The sequence below is a fragment of the Argopecten irradians genome, chromosome 3 (genome assembly GCF_041381155.1).
Source record: "Argopecten irradians isolate NY chromosome 3, Ai_NY, whole genome shotgun sequence".
In the NCBI taxonomy this organism is placed as follows: Eukaryota; Metazoa; Mollusca; class Bivalvia; order Pectinida; family Pectinidae; genus Argopecten; species Argopecten irradians.
Genome location: NC_091136.1, coordinates 54,513,107 through 54,525,771, shown reverse-complemented (window position 1 = coordinate 54,525,771; position 12,665 = coordinate 54,513,107). Strand labels below are relative to the sequence as shown.

The 12,665-nt window shown below is 36.7% G+C and overlaps 1 protein-coding gene across 3 annotated transcripts in view; it reads right to left on the bottom strand.

Moving 5' to 3' along the window:
* LOC138319097 (nidogen-like) overlaps positions 1-12,665 on the bottom strand; it is a 28,278-nt gene that overhangs the window by 9,453 nt on the left and 6,160 nt on the right. For all 3 annotated transcript variants that reach the window (XM_069262014.1, XM_069262015.1, XM_069262016.1), the window contains exons 3-13: positions 10,428-10,569; positions 9,855-10,063; positions 9,504-9,598; positions 7,956-8,114; positions 7,376-7,612; positions 6,846-7,043; positions 4,791-5,006; positions 4,337-4,459; positions 1,156-1,278; positions 854-985; positions 568-702 (exon numbers count right to left, since the gene is read on the bottom strand). In XM_069262014.1, coding sequence (XP_069118115.1) covers positions 568-702; positions 854-985; positions 1,156-1,278; positions 4,337-4,459; positions 4,791-5,006; positions 6,846-7,043; positions 7,376-7,612; positions 7,956-8,114; positions 9,504-9,598; positions 9,855-10,063; positions 10,428-10,569 — 1,769 coding nt within the window. The remainder of the gene's footprint in view (positions 1-567; positions 703-853; positions 986-1,155; positions 1,279-4,336; positions 4,460-4,790; positions 5,007-6,845; positions 7,044-7,375; positions 7,613-7,955; positions 8,115-9,503; positions 9,599-9,854; positions 10,064-10,427; positions 10,570-12,665) is intronic.

The following is a 12,665-nucleotide window of genomic DNA, read 5'->3' as shown; positions in this document are numbered from 1 at the left end:
TGAAATTCTAATTTTACTTCAATATAAAAATATCAAAAATAATTAATTGCATACCAAAAAAAATCTCTGGCACTATGTCCTATATGGAATGAAGTACTGATTGGGTATACACCAAAAGCAAAATAAATAATTTTATATTATTTTTTGAGTTAATTAGACATACAAATACACAATTAAACACTAATAATTGTTAAAATGATGACTATTGTTTATGCTCCCTCGGCGGTAAAAATGATGAGTATCGTTTATGCTCTGTCGGTGGTGGAGAATCTTTAACATTGCTTTGGTCACAAACATATAACCTGTGTATCAAAGGTAAACCCTATTGTACTCTTACAGCCTCATCACAGAATTTAAAGTGATCAAAATTTTAAAGTGTTGAAATTCAATTTCCTTTAAATTTAAAATGGCAAGTTTTTTATTCTTTACTCTATCATAAAACTCTACTGGTAACAGAACAGTATCAAAGAAAATACATTAACTGTATTCTACCAAGCTAGTTGTTTGTAGTAAAGACAAGTATCTATACACCTGTAGTATTTGCACCTGTTCATAACTGTATCTTACCTATACCATAACTCTCACACACAATGCCATCACCGCTGTAGCCCTCGTTACATTCACAGATATACTTGTCCTCTTGGTCATTGTAGACACACTCAGCATCTTGGTGGCAAACATCTACCTCATTACAGTTAAACTCTGGATAAAAATCAAACTTTATAAATATACAAAGTCCAAGGTCCAGTAAGAAGTCAGAAATATAAACTGATTAAATTGCTTTTTGCTTTGCATATGGGTAACAGATGACAAAACGTAATGAGAACAGGCCATGTGGCCTAACACAACTCACCAGCAGAGCAGTAGGTTACGCCATCTCCACGGTATCCTTGGCGACATTCACACATTGGTTTTCCCAAGTCGCTGTTGTAGACACAGCGTCCATTCTCATGACAAATATCAGTTCCGCACATCTGTACTTCACCTGGAATAAAGGGTGTTCTGTTACAGTTTTAATGTTCTTTTAAAGCTGAAATATCTCCCAATTTAGACCTTATCATTCCTTAAGAAATTTCCTATCCACAGAAGCATATCATTTTACATAAGCAGCATCCTATGGTAGCACCAGTGATCATTATTAATGGGACTACTTACGAGTACAAATACGTCCATCACCACGATAACCAGGCTCACACTGGCACTGGAAACTCCCAGGTACATTGTAGCAGCGTGCATTGACATCACAAAGGTCAGAGTAAATATTACACTCGTCAATATCTGTGAAGAATAGAGTAAATGTTACACTCATCAATATCTGTGGAGAGGAGAGTAAATGCTACACTCATCTATATCTGTGGAGAAGAGAGTAAATGTTACACTCGTCTATATCTGTGGAGAAGAGAGTAAATGTTACACTCATCTATATCTGTGGAGAAGAGAGTAAATGTTACACTCGTCAATGTCTGTGGAGAAGAGAGTAAATGTTACACTCATATCTAAAATATCTGTGAGAGAGTAAATGAGAGTAAAATGTTACACTCATCAATGTCTGTGGAGAAGAGAGTAAATGTTACACTCATCAATATCTGTGGAGAAGAGAGTAAATGTTACACTCACTCTATATCTGTGGAGAGAGTAAATGTTACACTTGTCACTATATCTGTGGAGGCATGTAAACATTGTTACACTCGTGGAGAGAGTAAATGTTACACTCTCATATCTGTGGAGAAGAGAGTAAATGTTACACTCGTCAATGTCTGTGGAGAAGAGAGTAAATGTTACACATGTCAATGTCTGTGGAGAAGAGAGTAAATGTTACACTCATCAATATCTGTGGAGAGGAGAGTAAATGTTACACTTATCAATATCTGTGGAGAGGAGAGTAAATGTTACACTCGTCATATCGTGGAGAGAGTAATGTAACATTCTGTGAAGACACTCGTCAATGTCTGTGGAGAAGAGAGTAAATGTTACACTCGTCACTATCTGTGGAGAAGTAAAGAGTAAATGTTACACTTCTTCTGTGGAGAGAGTAAATGTTACACTCTCAATGTCTGTGGAGAAGAGAGTAAATGTTACACTCGTCATATCTGTGGAGAGAGAGTAAATGTTACTCCATTCTGTGGGATGAACAAATATAAACTGTATTCATGTGGAGAGAGAGTAAATGTTACACTCATCAATATCTGTGGAGAGAGAGTAAATGTTACACTCTCAATTCTGTGGAGAAGTAAATGTTACACTCGTCAATTCTGTGGAGAAGAGAGTAAATGTTACACTCATCATATCGTGAGAATCAATCTGTGGAGAGGAGAGTAAATGTTACACATGTCAATGTCTGTGGAGAGCAGAGTAAATGTTACACTCTCAATATCTGTGGAGAGGAGAGTAAATGTTACACTCATCAATGTCTGTGGAGAGCAGAGTAAATGTTACACTCGTCAATATCTGTGGAGAGGAGAGTAAATGTTACACTCATCAATATCTGTGGAGAACAAAATGTTACACTGTGGAGAGAGAGTAAATGTTACACTCGTCAATGCACTCGTCAATGTCTGTGGAGAGGAGAGTAAATGTTACACTTGTCAATGTCTGTGGAGAGGAGAGTAAATGTTACACTCATCAATATCTGTGGAGAGGAGAGTAAATGTTAACTTCAATTCTTACACTTATCAATATCTGTGGAGAGGGGAGTAAATGTTACACTCGTCAATGTCTGTGGAGAAGAGAGTAAATGTTACACTCGTCAATGTCTGTGGAGAAGAGAGTAAATGTTACACTCATCAATATCTGTGGAGAGGAGAGTAAATGTTACACTCGTCAATGTCTGTGGAGAACAGAGTAAATGTTACACTCGTCAATGTCTGTGGGAGAGAGTAAATGTTACACTCGTCAGTGTCTGTGGAGAAGAGAGTAAATGTTACACTCGTCAATATCTGTGGAGAAGAGATTAAATGTTACACTCATCAATATCTGTGGAGAAGAGAGTAAATGTTACACTCGTCTATATCTGTGGAGAAGAGAGTAAATGTTACACTCGTCAATGTCTGTGGAGAAGAGATTATGGTGGGAAGAGGATCATTCGTAGAATGAGATAAATGTTACACTCGTCAATATCTGTGGAGAGGAGAGTAAATGTTACACTCGTCAGTGTCTGTGGAGAAGAGAGTAAATGTTACACTCGTCAAATGTACACTGTGGAGAAGAGAGATTAAATGTTACACTCATCAATATCTGTGGAGAAGAGAGTAAATGTTACACTCGTCTATAGCTGTGGAGAGGAGAGTAAATGTTACACTCGTCAATGTCTGTGGAGAAGAGAGTAAATGTTACACTCATCATCAATATCTGTGGAGAAGAGAGTAAATGTTACACTCGTCAATGTCTGTGGAGAAGAGAGTAAATGTTACACTCGTCAATGTCTGTGGAGAAGAGAGTAAATGTTACACTCGTCAATGTCTGTGGAGAAGAGAGTAAATGTTACACTCATCAATATCTGTGGAGAGGAGAGTAAATGTTACACTCATCAATATCTGTGGAGAAGAGAGTAAATGTTACACTCGTCAATGTCTGTGGAGAAGAGAGTAAATGTTACACTCGTCAATGTCTGTGGAGAAGAGAGTAAATGTTACACTCGTCAATATCTGTGGAGAAGAGAGTAAATGTTACACTCATCAATATCTGTGGAGAGGAGAGTAAATGTTACACTCATCTATATCTGTGGAGAAGAGAGTAAATGTTACACTCGTCAATGTCTGTGGAGAAGAGAGTAAATGTTACACTCGTCAATGTCTGTGGAGAAGAGAGTAAATGTTACACTCATCAATGTCTGTGGAGAAGAGAGTAAATGTTACACTCATCAATGTCTGTGGAGAAGAGAGTAAATGTTACACTCGTCAATGTCTGTGGAGAAGAGAGTAAATGTTACACTCGTCACTATCTGTGGAGAACAAGGTAAATGTTACACACCTCAGTATCTGTGGAGAATAGATTAAATGTTTGTTTGATAGTTTTTTTGATAAATTAACGACCTTTTAACAGCTAGGGTCATGTAAGGACAGCCTCCCATGTATGCGGTGTGTTGCGTGTATGTGTGCGAGGTGCGTGTTTTGGGAGACTGTGGTATATTTGTGTTGTGTCTTCTTGTACAGTGGAATTTTTAGTGCTATATCACTGAAGAATGCTGCCGAAGACACTAAGCAATACATGCCACCCTGTCACATTCGTCAATGTCTGTGGAGAATAGATTAAATGTTACACAGATACAATACTAGATTATATTGCTGACATCTGAATTTTCAGTCAACCCAGTCATGAATATAATAATATGTCTGACCTTGACAAGATCCGCTGACCTCCTGGAATCCTGACAGACAGGAGCAAGTAAAGGAGGATCCATCAGGAATACACTCGGAGTACTGACCACACACCTCCTCAGGATTGCGACATGGGTCAGTGCCTACAAACAAAACAATATCAGGACTCATTCAAAACCATGAATGTTTTGATTAGGGAATTTGTTAAACAAGTTGTTTAGCTAGAAAAGTCAATTTTGATGACATTATGAAAATATGTTTGGTTTCTGCTTTATTTTATAGATATTCACCGCCAAGAACAATGATATCATTGTGAGTTAGCATAAATGTTAAAGGAGATGTCTGGCTTTTTGGAGCAAAGAAATACTTGGTGAAACAGGTTAAAGATTACATGTGTCTGTATATAAGCCTAACTGAAGTTTAAATTTAGAGAACATTTACAATTTTTCCCCATCCTTGTCTGTTTATACTAACCTGTTAATGCACCTATTGTGTTTGTCATGGCATATCGCAGAATTTCATTGAGGTTGTCGTAAATGACTCGGTTACGTTTGCTGCTCAGCCTCATTGTGTCCCTTTGTGGCTCAGGGTCATAGACACACTCCTTAAACATGATGGTCTGGTTCCATGTGTACTGGTACGCGACACCATCCACAAGGTAGGTCCGTGTGGAAGTGGATGTAATCACACCTAAATAAACAAAGAAATATCTTATTTATGAAGTGTATTCATCGTCCTGCCATCACTATTGATTACAAAGCTTTTGACACAGAGAAGTTGTGGTTACTTTAGAGGCCCTGACCTTAGCTCTCAATGACAGTAGGTGTCCTGGTCATGGTAATGCATACCATACACCATAGATTATAGAAGCAAAGAAATCACGATATCCAGTGATATTGTCAATGTTACCATGGTATCTTGCTAGTAACTGCCATCATAATGCTCCACATACCAGAGTTAGTGATTTTTGTCAAGGGAAGTTGCTGACATTTTTGGACTATTCTTTTGTTACTTATATGTCTCTATTAAAGGGAGATAACTAAACATAGTGAACATATAATCAATGTTAAGGGGAGATAACTTACCCTGACCAGTGTGTAATACTCCTTGTCTGTTATATAGTCAATGTTTAGGGGAGATAACTTACCCTGACCAGTGTTTACATACTCTTCCTTGTCAGTTATATTGTCAATGTTAAGGGGAGATAACTTATCCTAACCAGTGTGTACATACTTCTCCTTTTCTGTAATATATTCATCCTCCTTTTTTGTAATATATTCAATGTTAAGGGGAGATAACTTACCCTGACCAGTGTGTACATACTCCTCCTTGTCTTTAATATATTCAATGTTAAAGGGAGATAACTTACCCTGACCAGTGTGTACATACTCCTACTTGTCTGTTATATAGTCAATGTTAAGGGGAGATAACTTACCCTGACCAGTGTGTACATTTCTGTTATATTGTCAATGTTAAGGGAGATAACTTACCCTAACCAGTGTGTACATACTTCTCCTTTTCTGTAATATATTCATCCTCCTTTTTGTAATATATTCAATGTTAAGGGGAATAACTTACCCTGACCAGTGTGTACATACTCCTCCTTGTCTGTAATATATTCAATGTTAAAAGGAGATAACTTACCCTGACCAGCGTGTACATATTCCTCCTTGTCTGTTATATTGTCAATATTTAAGGGAGATAACTTTCCCTGCCCAGTGTGTACATACTCCTTACTTGTCTGTTATATATTCAATGTTAAAAGGAGATAACTTACCCTGACCAGCGTGTACATATTCCTCCTTGTCTGTTATATAGTCAATCAATTTAAGGGAAGATAACTTACCCTGACCAGTGTGTACATACTCTTCCTTGTCTGTTATATTGTCAATGTTAAGGGGAGATAACTTACCCTAACCAGTGTGTACATACTTCTCCTTTTCTGTAACATATTCATCCTCCTTTTTTGTAATATATTCAATGTTAAGGGGAGATAACTTACATTGACCAGTGTGTACATACTCCTCCTTGTCTGTATTATATTCATTGTTAAAGGGAGATAACTTACCCTGACCAGTGTGTACATACTCCTACTTGTCTGTTATATAGTCAATGTTAAGGGGAGATAACTTACCCTGACAAGCGTGTACATATTCCTCCTTGTCTGTTATGTTGTCAATATTTAAGGGAGATAACTTTCCCTGACCAGTGTGTACACACTCCTCCTTGTTTGTTATATAGTCAATGTTAAGGGGAGATAACTTACCCTGACCAGTGTGTACACACTCCTCCTTGTTTGTTATATAGTCAATGTTAAGGGGAGATAACTTACCCTGACCAGCGTGTACACATTCCTCCTTGTTTATTATATTGTCAATATTTAAGGGAGATAACTTTCCCTGACCAGTGTGTACACACTCCTCCTTGTTTGTTATATAGTCAATGTTAAGGGAGATTACTTACCTGGACCAGCGTGTACACATTCCTCCTTGTCTGTTATATAGTCAATGTTAAAGGGAGATAACTTACCTGGACCAGTGTGTACATATTCCTCCTTGTAGTCACCAATAGTGACCTTTCCTCCATTGACCACCTCGGGGACCACTCCACTAATTTGTGTCTCCAGACCTGTCTGGTCAAGTGTGTCTTGACCAAAGAATCTTTGACGTAGAGTGACCACCTCACCACTCTGGTAAGAAATGACCGCAGTCCTGTTAAACTCTCCACCTGTATCATGTACACATAATAAAATTGTATAAGTATATTGAAAGTAAAGCATCAAATATTAGAAATGTTGACATTGTTCTATTACATGTTCCACTTAAAGTACATGTCAGTAGCAGTCATTCTAGCCCATATGGAGACATTGTGATGAAGATAGGTTGTACAACTTTTACATTCATATCTGTAGTATTTTATGTAACAATGTAGTAATCTCACCATTCAAATGACAGTAGGCAGGTAAAATGTAACTATGATAATATTATGATTGCAACATTTCATTATAGCTAATGTATTTTAGATCTGAATTATGGAGATAAAATGTGATCATGCTTTACCTGTGATCATGAAGCCGTTGCGGGCCAGGGGGCCATTGGGGAGGGCAAACATCCAACCAATGATTCCTCCGATGGTGTTCAGTGTGAGCATGAGGGCTCCAAGCTCCGGTGTAACCTGACTGATAGCGGTGTAGGCACGGCCATCGGACGTCACCACATAGGCATGCATGTCCAGGTTATCAATGGAGATACCATTGAGGGTTCCAAACACTTTACCATTCAATCTCTGTGGAGCTTCTGTAAACGGAATGTCAACCATTACTTCTAAATAGCTCACAATATAATAGAAAACCTTTTTACAGATAATGGGTACAATGAACACAGACTAGTAGAAAATTCTCTCCTGCATATTGGTAACCTTTGTACAGTGTATGTCTAGGTTATGAAAGAGGTTGTCTAACAGGTTTATGTTAGCAGTGAGGTGCCTGTGAAATTACCCGACTACAAAAACAAGAATGCCTTACTCACCCTGTATCATGCAGATGAAGTTTTAGGTAAAACAGACTCTTTATGTATACCACATTTCCTTATATGGTAATTACTGAACCAAGCAAGGCTAAAATGTTGTAAGTACACTTACCAAATGTCAGACAGTTGCGTCCATTGCCATAACTAGGTGGTATACAAGCACAACAGATACCAAGAGCATAATCCAGACAGCGAGCACTGCTGTGACACTGCGGGTGTGTGCCTTCCCTCTGGCAGATCTGTGAGGCTGTGTCCGGGTCAAAGATTACCACTGTCAAAGAAAAGAGGCTTAATTAAAATTTGGAGTGTAAAAAGACATTGAAATGCTGGGAAAAAAATCATCATTCCGAAAGAAAATTTTACAACTGCACTACTGGAGTTTAATATCATTAAACAGATGTAATTCTTGTGAATAAGATGTAAAGGACTGGCAGGACAGAATGACATTACAATTACATGAAGGCTAACGTTCAGGGTCAAGTTAGAAATACTTCCTTTAGATATGGAACAAATTAAAGTAAATCGGATTGACGGATAAAGCATTTCATATTGACGGATAAAGCATTTTGATATTGATAGGTAATGCATTTTATTATTTTTCTTGGTTTTTCCGCCAATCTCATTGGACGTCAGTACCCCACATGACCCCCTATAAAACAATGATCGACTGATAAAAGTTGATTTAAAAAAGTTGATTGACCGATCTGACTATAAATAGATAGGGATTTCCCGATTCAGTGCATTAAAGTATTGAAGTCATTTCAGCGTTTGAATGCGACATGCATTATAATGTTTATAAATTAAGCATTTCTAAGATGCCGATTTTTTTGGTAGCACATTTTCGTTGAACACAGCGAATGATAGATAGACGGGTTTACCTCTCTGCCGGTAGTCTTGATGAGAAATGAAACATGCAAAGATGTAATTATGATACACATAAGGGCGGTGCTTTTATTTAGACAGTAATATAAGCTATACACGTCGTTTTTCGGATTTTGAGAACTATGAAAACTACTGTAGATGTATCTGGAAATCAGGATTAATAGGAAAACTGTATCTTAATCCTCGTATCATTGGTGTGATCATTTTGATATTTACTCATTCAATTTCTGGTGATATATCCTGAAATACAAATGCGGATGTATACACTAGATTGTTGTATGTCTTTTTATTTATTGCTTGTAAAGAAAAACAATTCAATTCAAATGATTTTGAAACAATTGATAGCATTTTGACATTCGGTCAACCGACTACGCGTTTTTTCTTTGACCCAAAGAAAAATTATCAACCTCGGACTAAATCCTCCTTTGACTACGTCCTCGGTCGATAATTTTTCTTTGGGTCAATAAACATGCATCGACCTAATCATGGAAATGCTATAATTGATGGATAAAGCTATAATTGTATTTTGTATTGATGGATAAAGCATTTTGTATTGATGGATAAAGCATTTTGTATTGATGGATAAAGCATTTTGTATTGATGGATAAAGCATTTTGTATTGATGGATAAAGCATTTTGTATTGATGGATAAAGCATTTTGTATTGATGGATAAAGCATTTTGTATTAACGGATACACAAGTTTATCCAGCAGTAGTTATCCGTCAGTATGTGGGACAATTACAGGCTAAAACAGTATAAATATCAGTTATAACTCACCATCACCATCCTCATCTCCCGGTCCTTTGATATCATCTCCTAGTGTGTTACCAATCTTATACATCCACACTCCATCCATGCCTACGTTAGATTCCCTACAAAGTAGAATTAATATCCGTGTTATATACCAGTACTGTATGAGTACTTTATCTGTGTAATATCTGATAGACTGACCACCGGTCACTAGAATATTAAAATTGTCACTGTGTTGACTAACTTTTGTCTCTAGATATGTCTAGACTAGGGGCACAATAATCTATTAATACAATTCTGCTGAGTCTCAACAATTTCGGGTCTGGTGGGCAGTGGACATTTCTGAGTTAAACACTTTTCTTAACATTTTCCACCTACTGAGCAAGTCGGCGAACTTCCTCTGTGCCTGAGTAGGGTAGTTTAGTATGAACGCGTCCCTCTCCAGAGTCAAACCCAGCCTGAGCTGGTGGGTCACTCTGTTGCAGTTTCCCGGAACTTCGGATCCATCTAATCCCATCATCGAGATAGTAGAAAAAGGCAAAGGAACTTTCCCCATCAGTAGCAATGGCTATTTGGAAACTATTTAACTGTGAAACAAAACAAAAAAGAAGTATTATTGGTACAGTGTAAATTAACAACTCCTGACATGACTACCAATCTAAAACATACAGTTCTAGAAACATTACTTGTCATATATTAACACTGTTTTTGATATACGTGTATTCAATTTACTTCCCTTGTACCTAACTTCATCCCCATATTACCATTTGATAACATTCAAGATCATAGAACTTGACCTTAGAGAATTATTTCTGGGATCAATCTTATCTTTTTAATTTTATCCTTGGTTCCAACTTACATCTTTTTCAGCATCTGAATTATTGTGTTAGTTACAGCATTAACAAATTCCATATTAACTGTAATGTTAGTCCCAATACAGTCCTAACTTACCGCTGAGTCATTTGTCCTATAGAAGCCAACATTGTCCCATGTCACTATAAACAGGGTTTGAGGGATGTAGGTGTCAAATCCTTCAAATTGGGCCTGGATGTCCTGGGCAGCCTTTTGTAGTAAAGCCGTCTCTGTAGATTCTCTGTAAATATAAATAATCTACACTTATGACAAATGACAAATTTCCTGGCATTTGATTATTTTGTTAAGTACTACTTTGTAGCCTAACTAAGATTAGTGAGAATTCTCCTAAAAGTTGATGGTTGAATAAAGACTATAGTTTGAGTCCCAGAATTCCTTCCTATTACAGATTTGAGTAAAAGCTATGGAAGATTTAACTTGTAAATAATATGCATTGGTTTGTGGTCAACTAACTAGTTGGAAACTTTGATAATGAGGGAACAGTACAAGAGGTAAAAAGCTAGTAACCAGCTCTTGTTTCTGAGAATTGTTTTCCATTGTCTAACTACAAAATGATTGCCATGAGAAATCAATGGTTTGAATTCCAGCATGAGCAAGGTGTTTTTCATTACTTATTTGTAATATTTAAATTAACTTGTCCAGTATGATGGGTTGATTCAACATGTACAACATGCCATTCTTCAACAGGAAGTACAATAATACAAACATAAGTCAAACATCCAGATCTCTGACTACTGTTCAATAACAGATTTATCTCCCCTACATATCACTCTGGTTAGCCTATGGAATCAAATGACAACCACTTTTGATGTTGATTAATGATTAGCATAGGAAAATGTACATCTGTAAACCATTCACAACTTGATTGATCTGATAATTTTCTGAAAATTTTGAAAGCAAAACTTATATACATGTGATGAAGACTAACTTATATGTGATATTAGATATGATATCAATCTCATAGAACTCAACACAAACCAATAGCCAGGAGTCAGTATTTACAATTTGAAAATCAAACTTTTGATATTTTCAATAACATCAATTAACTTTGATCCTGTATTTTCGGCTGTTATTTCTACATTTTTGTACACCATAGAAACCCATGCCTTCTTATGAAATGTCAAAATATTCTACCACTAGTTTACAACCTTCCAAACCTTCTGGTCACTCTGTTTAATGTAATGTACTAATTCACCATGCAAATCATGACATTAAGTGCATACAATATATCAGATATAATACTTCAGCACTTTGTACAAAGCAGCAACAAATGTGAGTTGTTACATAAAAGAATTTTCAATGTGTGTTATCCACCAAATACATGTTCTGGGCCATTTGGTAAACAGATGGCGTCCCTTGTCAACAGAGCTGCTTCAGCCTCAGTATCCAGGGGTTCTCATAGGGGTTCTCATACCAGCACAGGTTTGTTGGAATGTCTAACACAGGAGAGAACACACATCCTACATGTAATCTATGGTACAATGTGGCTAGACTCCACTGTTTTGTAGACAGCAGTTTATACACTGATAAATATTAGGTATATATAATATGTGGTACAATAAAATAGGTTGCATTAATTAGAGGCCCTGATTTATCATATCTCAGCAGATAATTTTTCTGATTGAAGTCCAGTGACCTTAAAAGTAAGGGTTGGCCAATGCCATCGTTTTAATAAAGTTTTTAACTGAAAATGCTACCAGTATAATGGCAGCTCTCTGAACTCATAGTTATTGGATGATATTGCTTTGAAATTCAATAAAAAGTAACTTCATCTGATCACGCCACATACATGTCTTATATTTAGGTATCTGGGTCATCCAAACCATAAAATAAAGGTCATGACTGTTTGCTTACAATTTTGATAGCTCTTCATCGCAGTAGTTTTAAGCCTAATATTAGGTAACTGGACCTAGGTTTTTTTTGGGTTTTTTAACAATGTTTTTTATTCAAAGGTATACATACATATACACCAATACATACAGACAGCTAGGATGGGAAAACAAGCTAAAAGCTTATATCAATTTCTCTCCTGAAACAAAAGCACAGCGTTTTGACATGAACATATACACAATAACAGGACAACCAGTGAGACAATAGATTTATACTTATAACTTGACCAAGGATGACTGGACCTAGTTATTTATAAGAAGTGCAGTTGACCTCTGTGACCTTAAATGATGATGAAAGTCAATCATGTGAGCAATCTTTCATAGCCTTCATAACCTAGTCCGCTAAACCTGCCTACATTATTAGGCTTTTTCAATTTATATATATTAGGCCAAAAAAAAAAAGTAAAAAAGCCTAATGATATAGGCA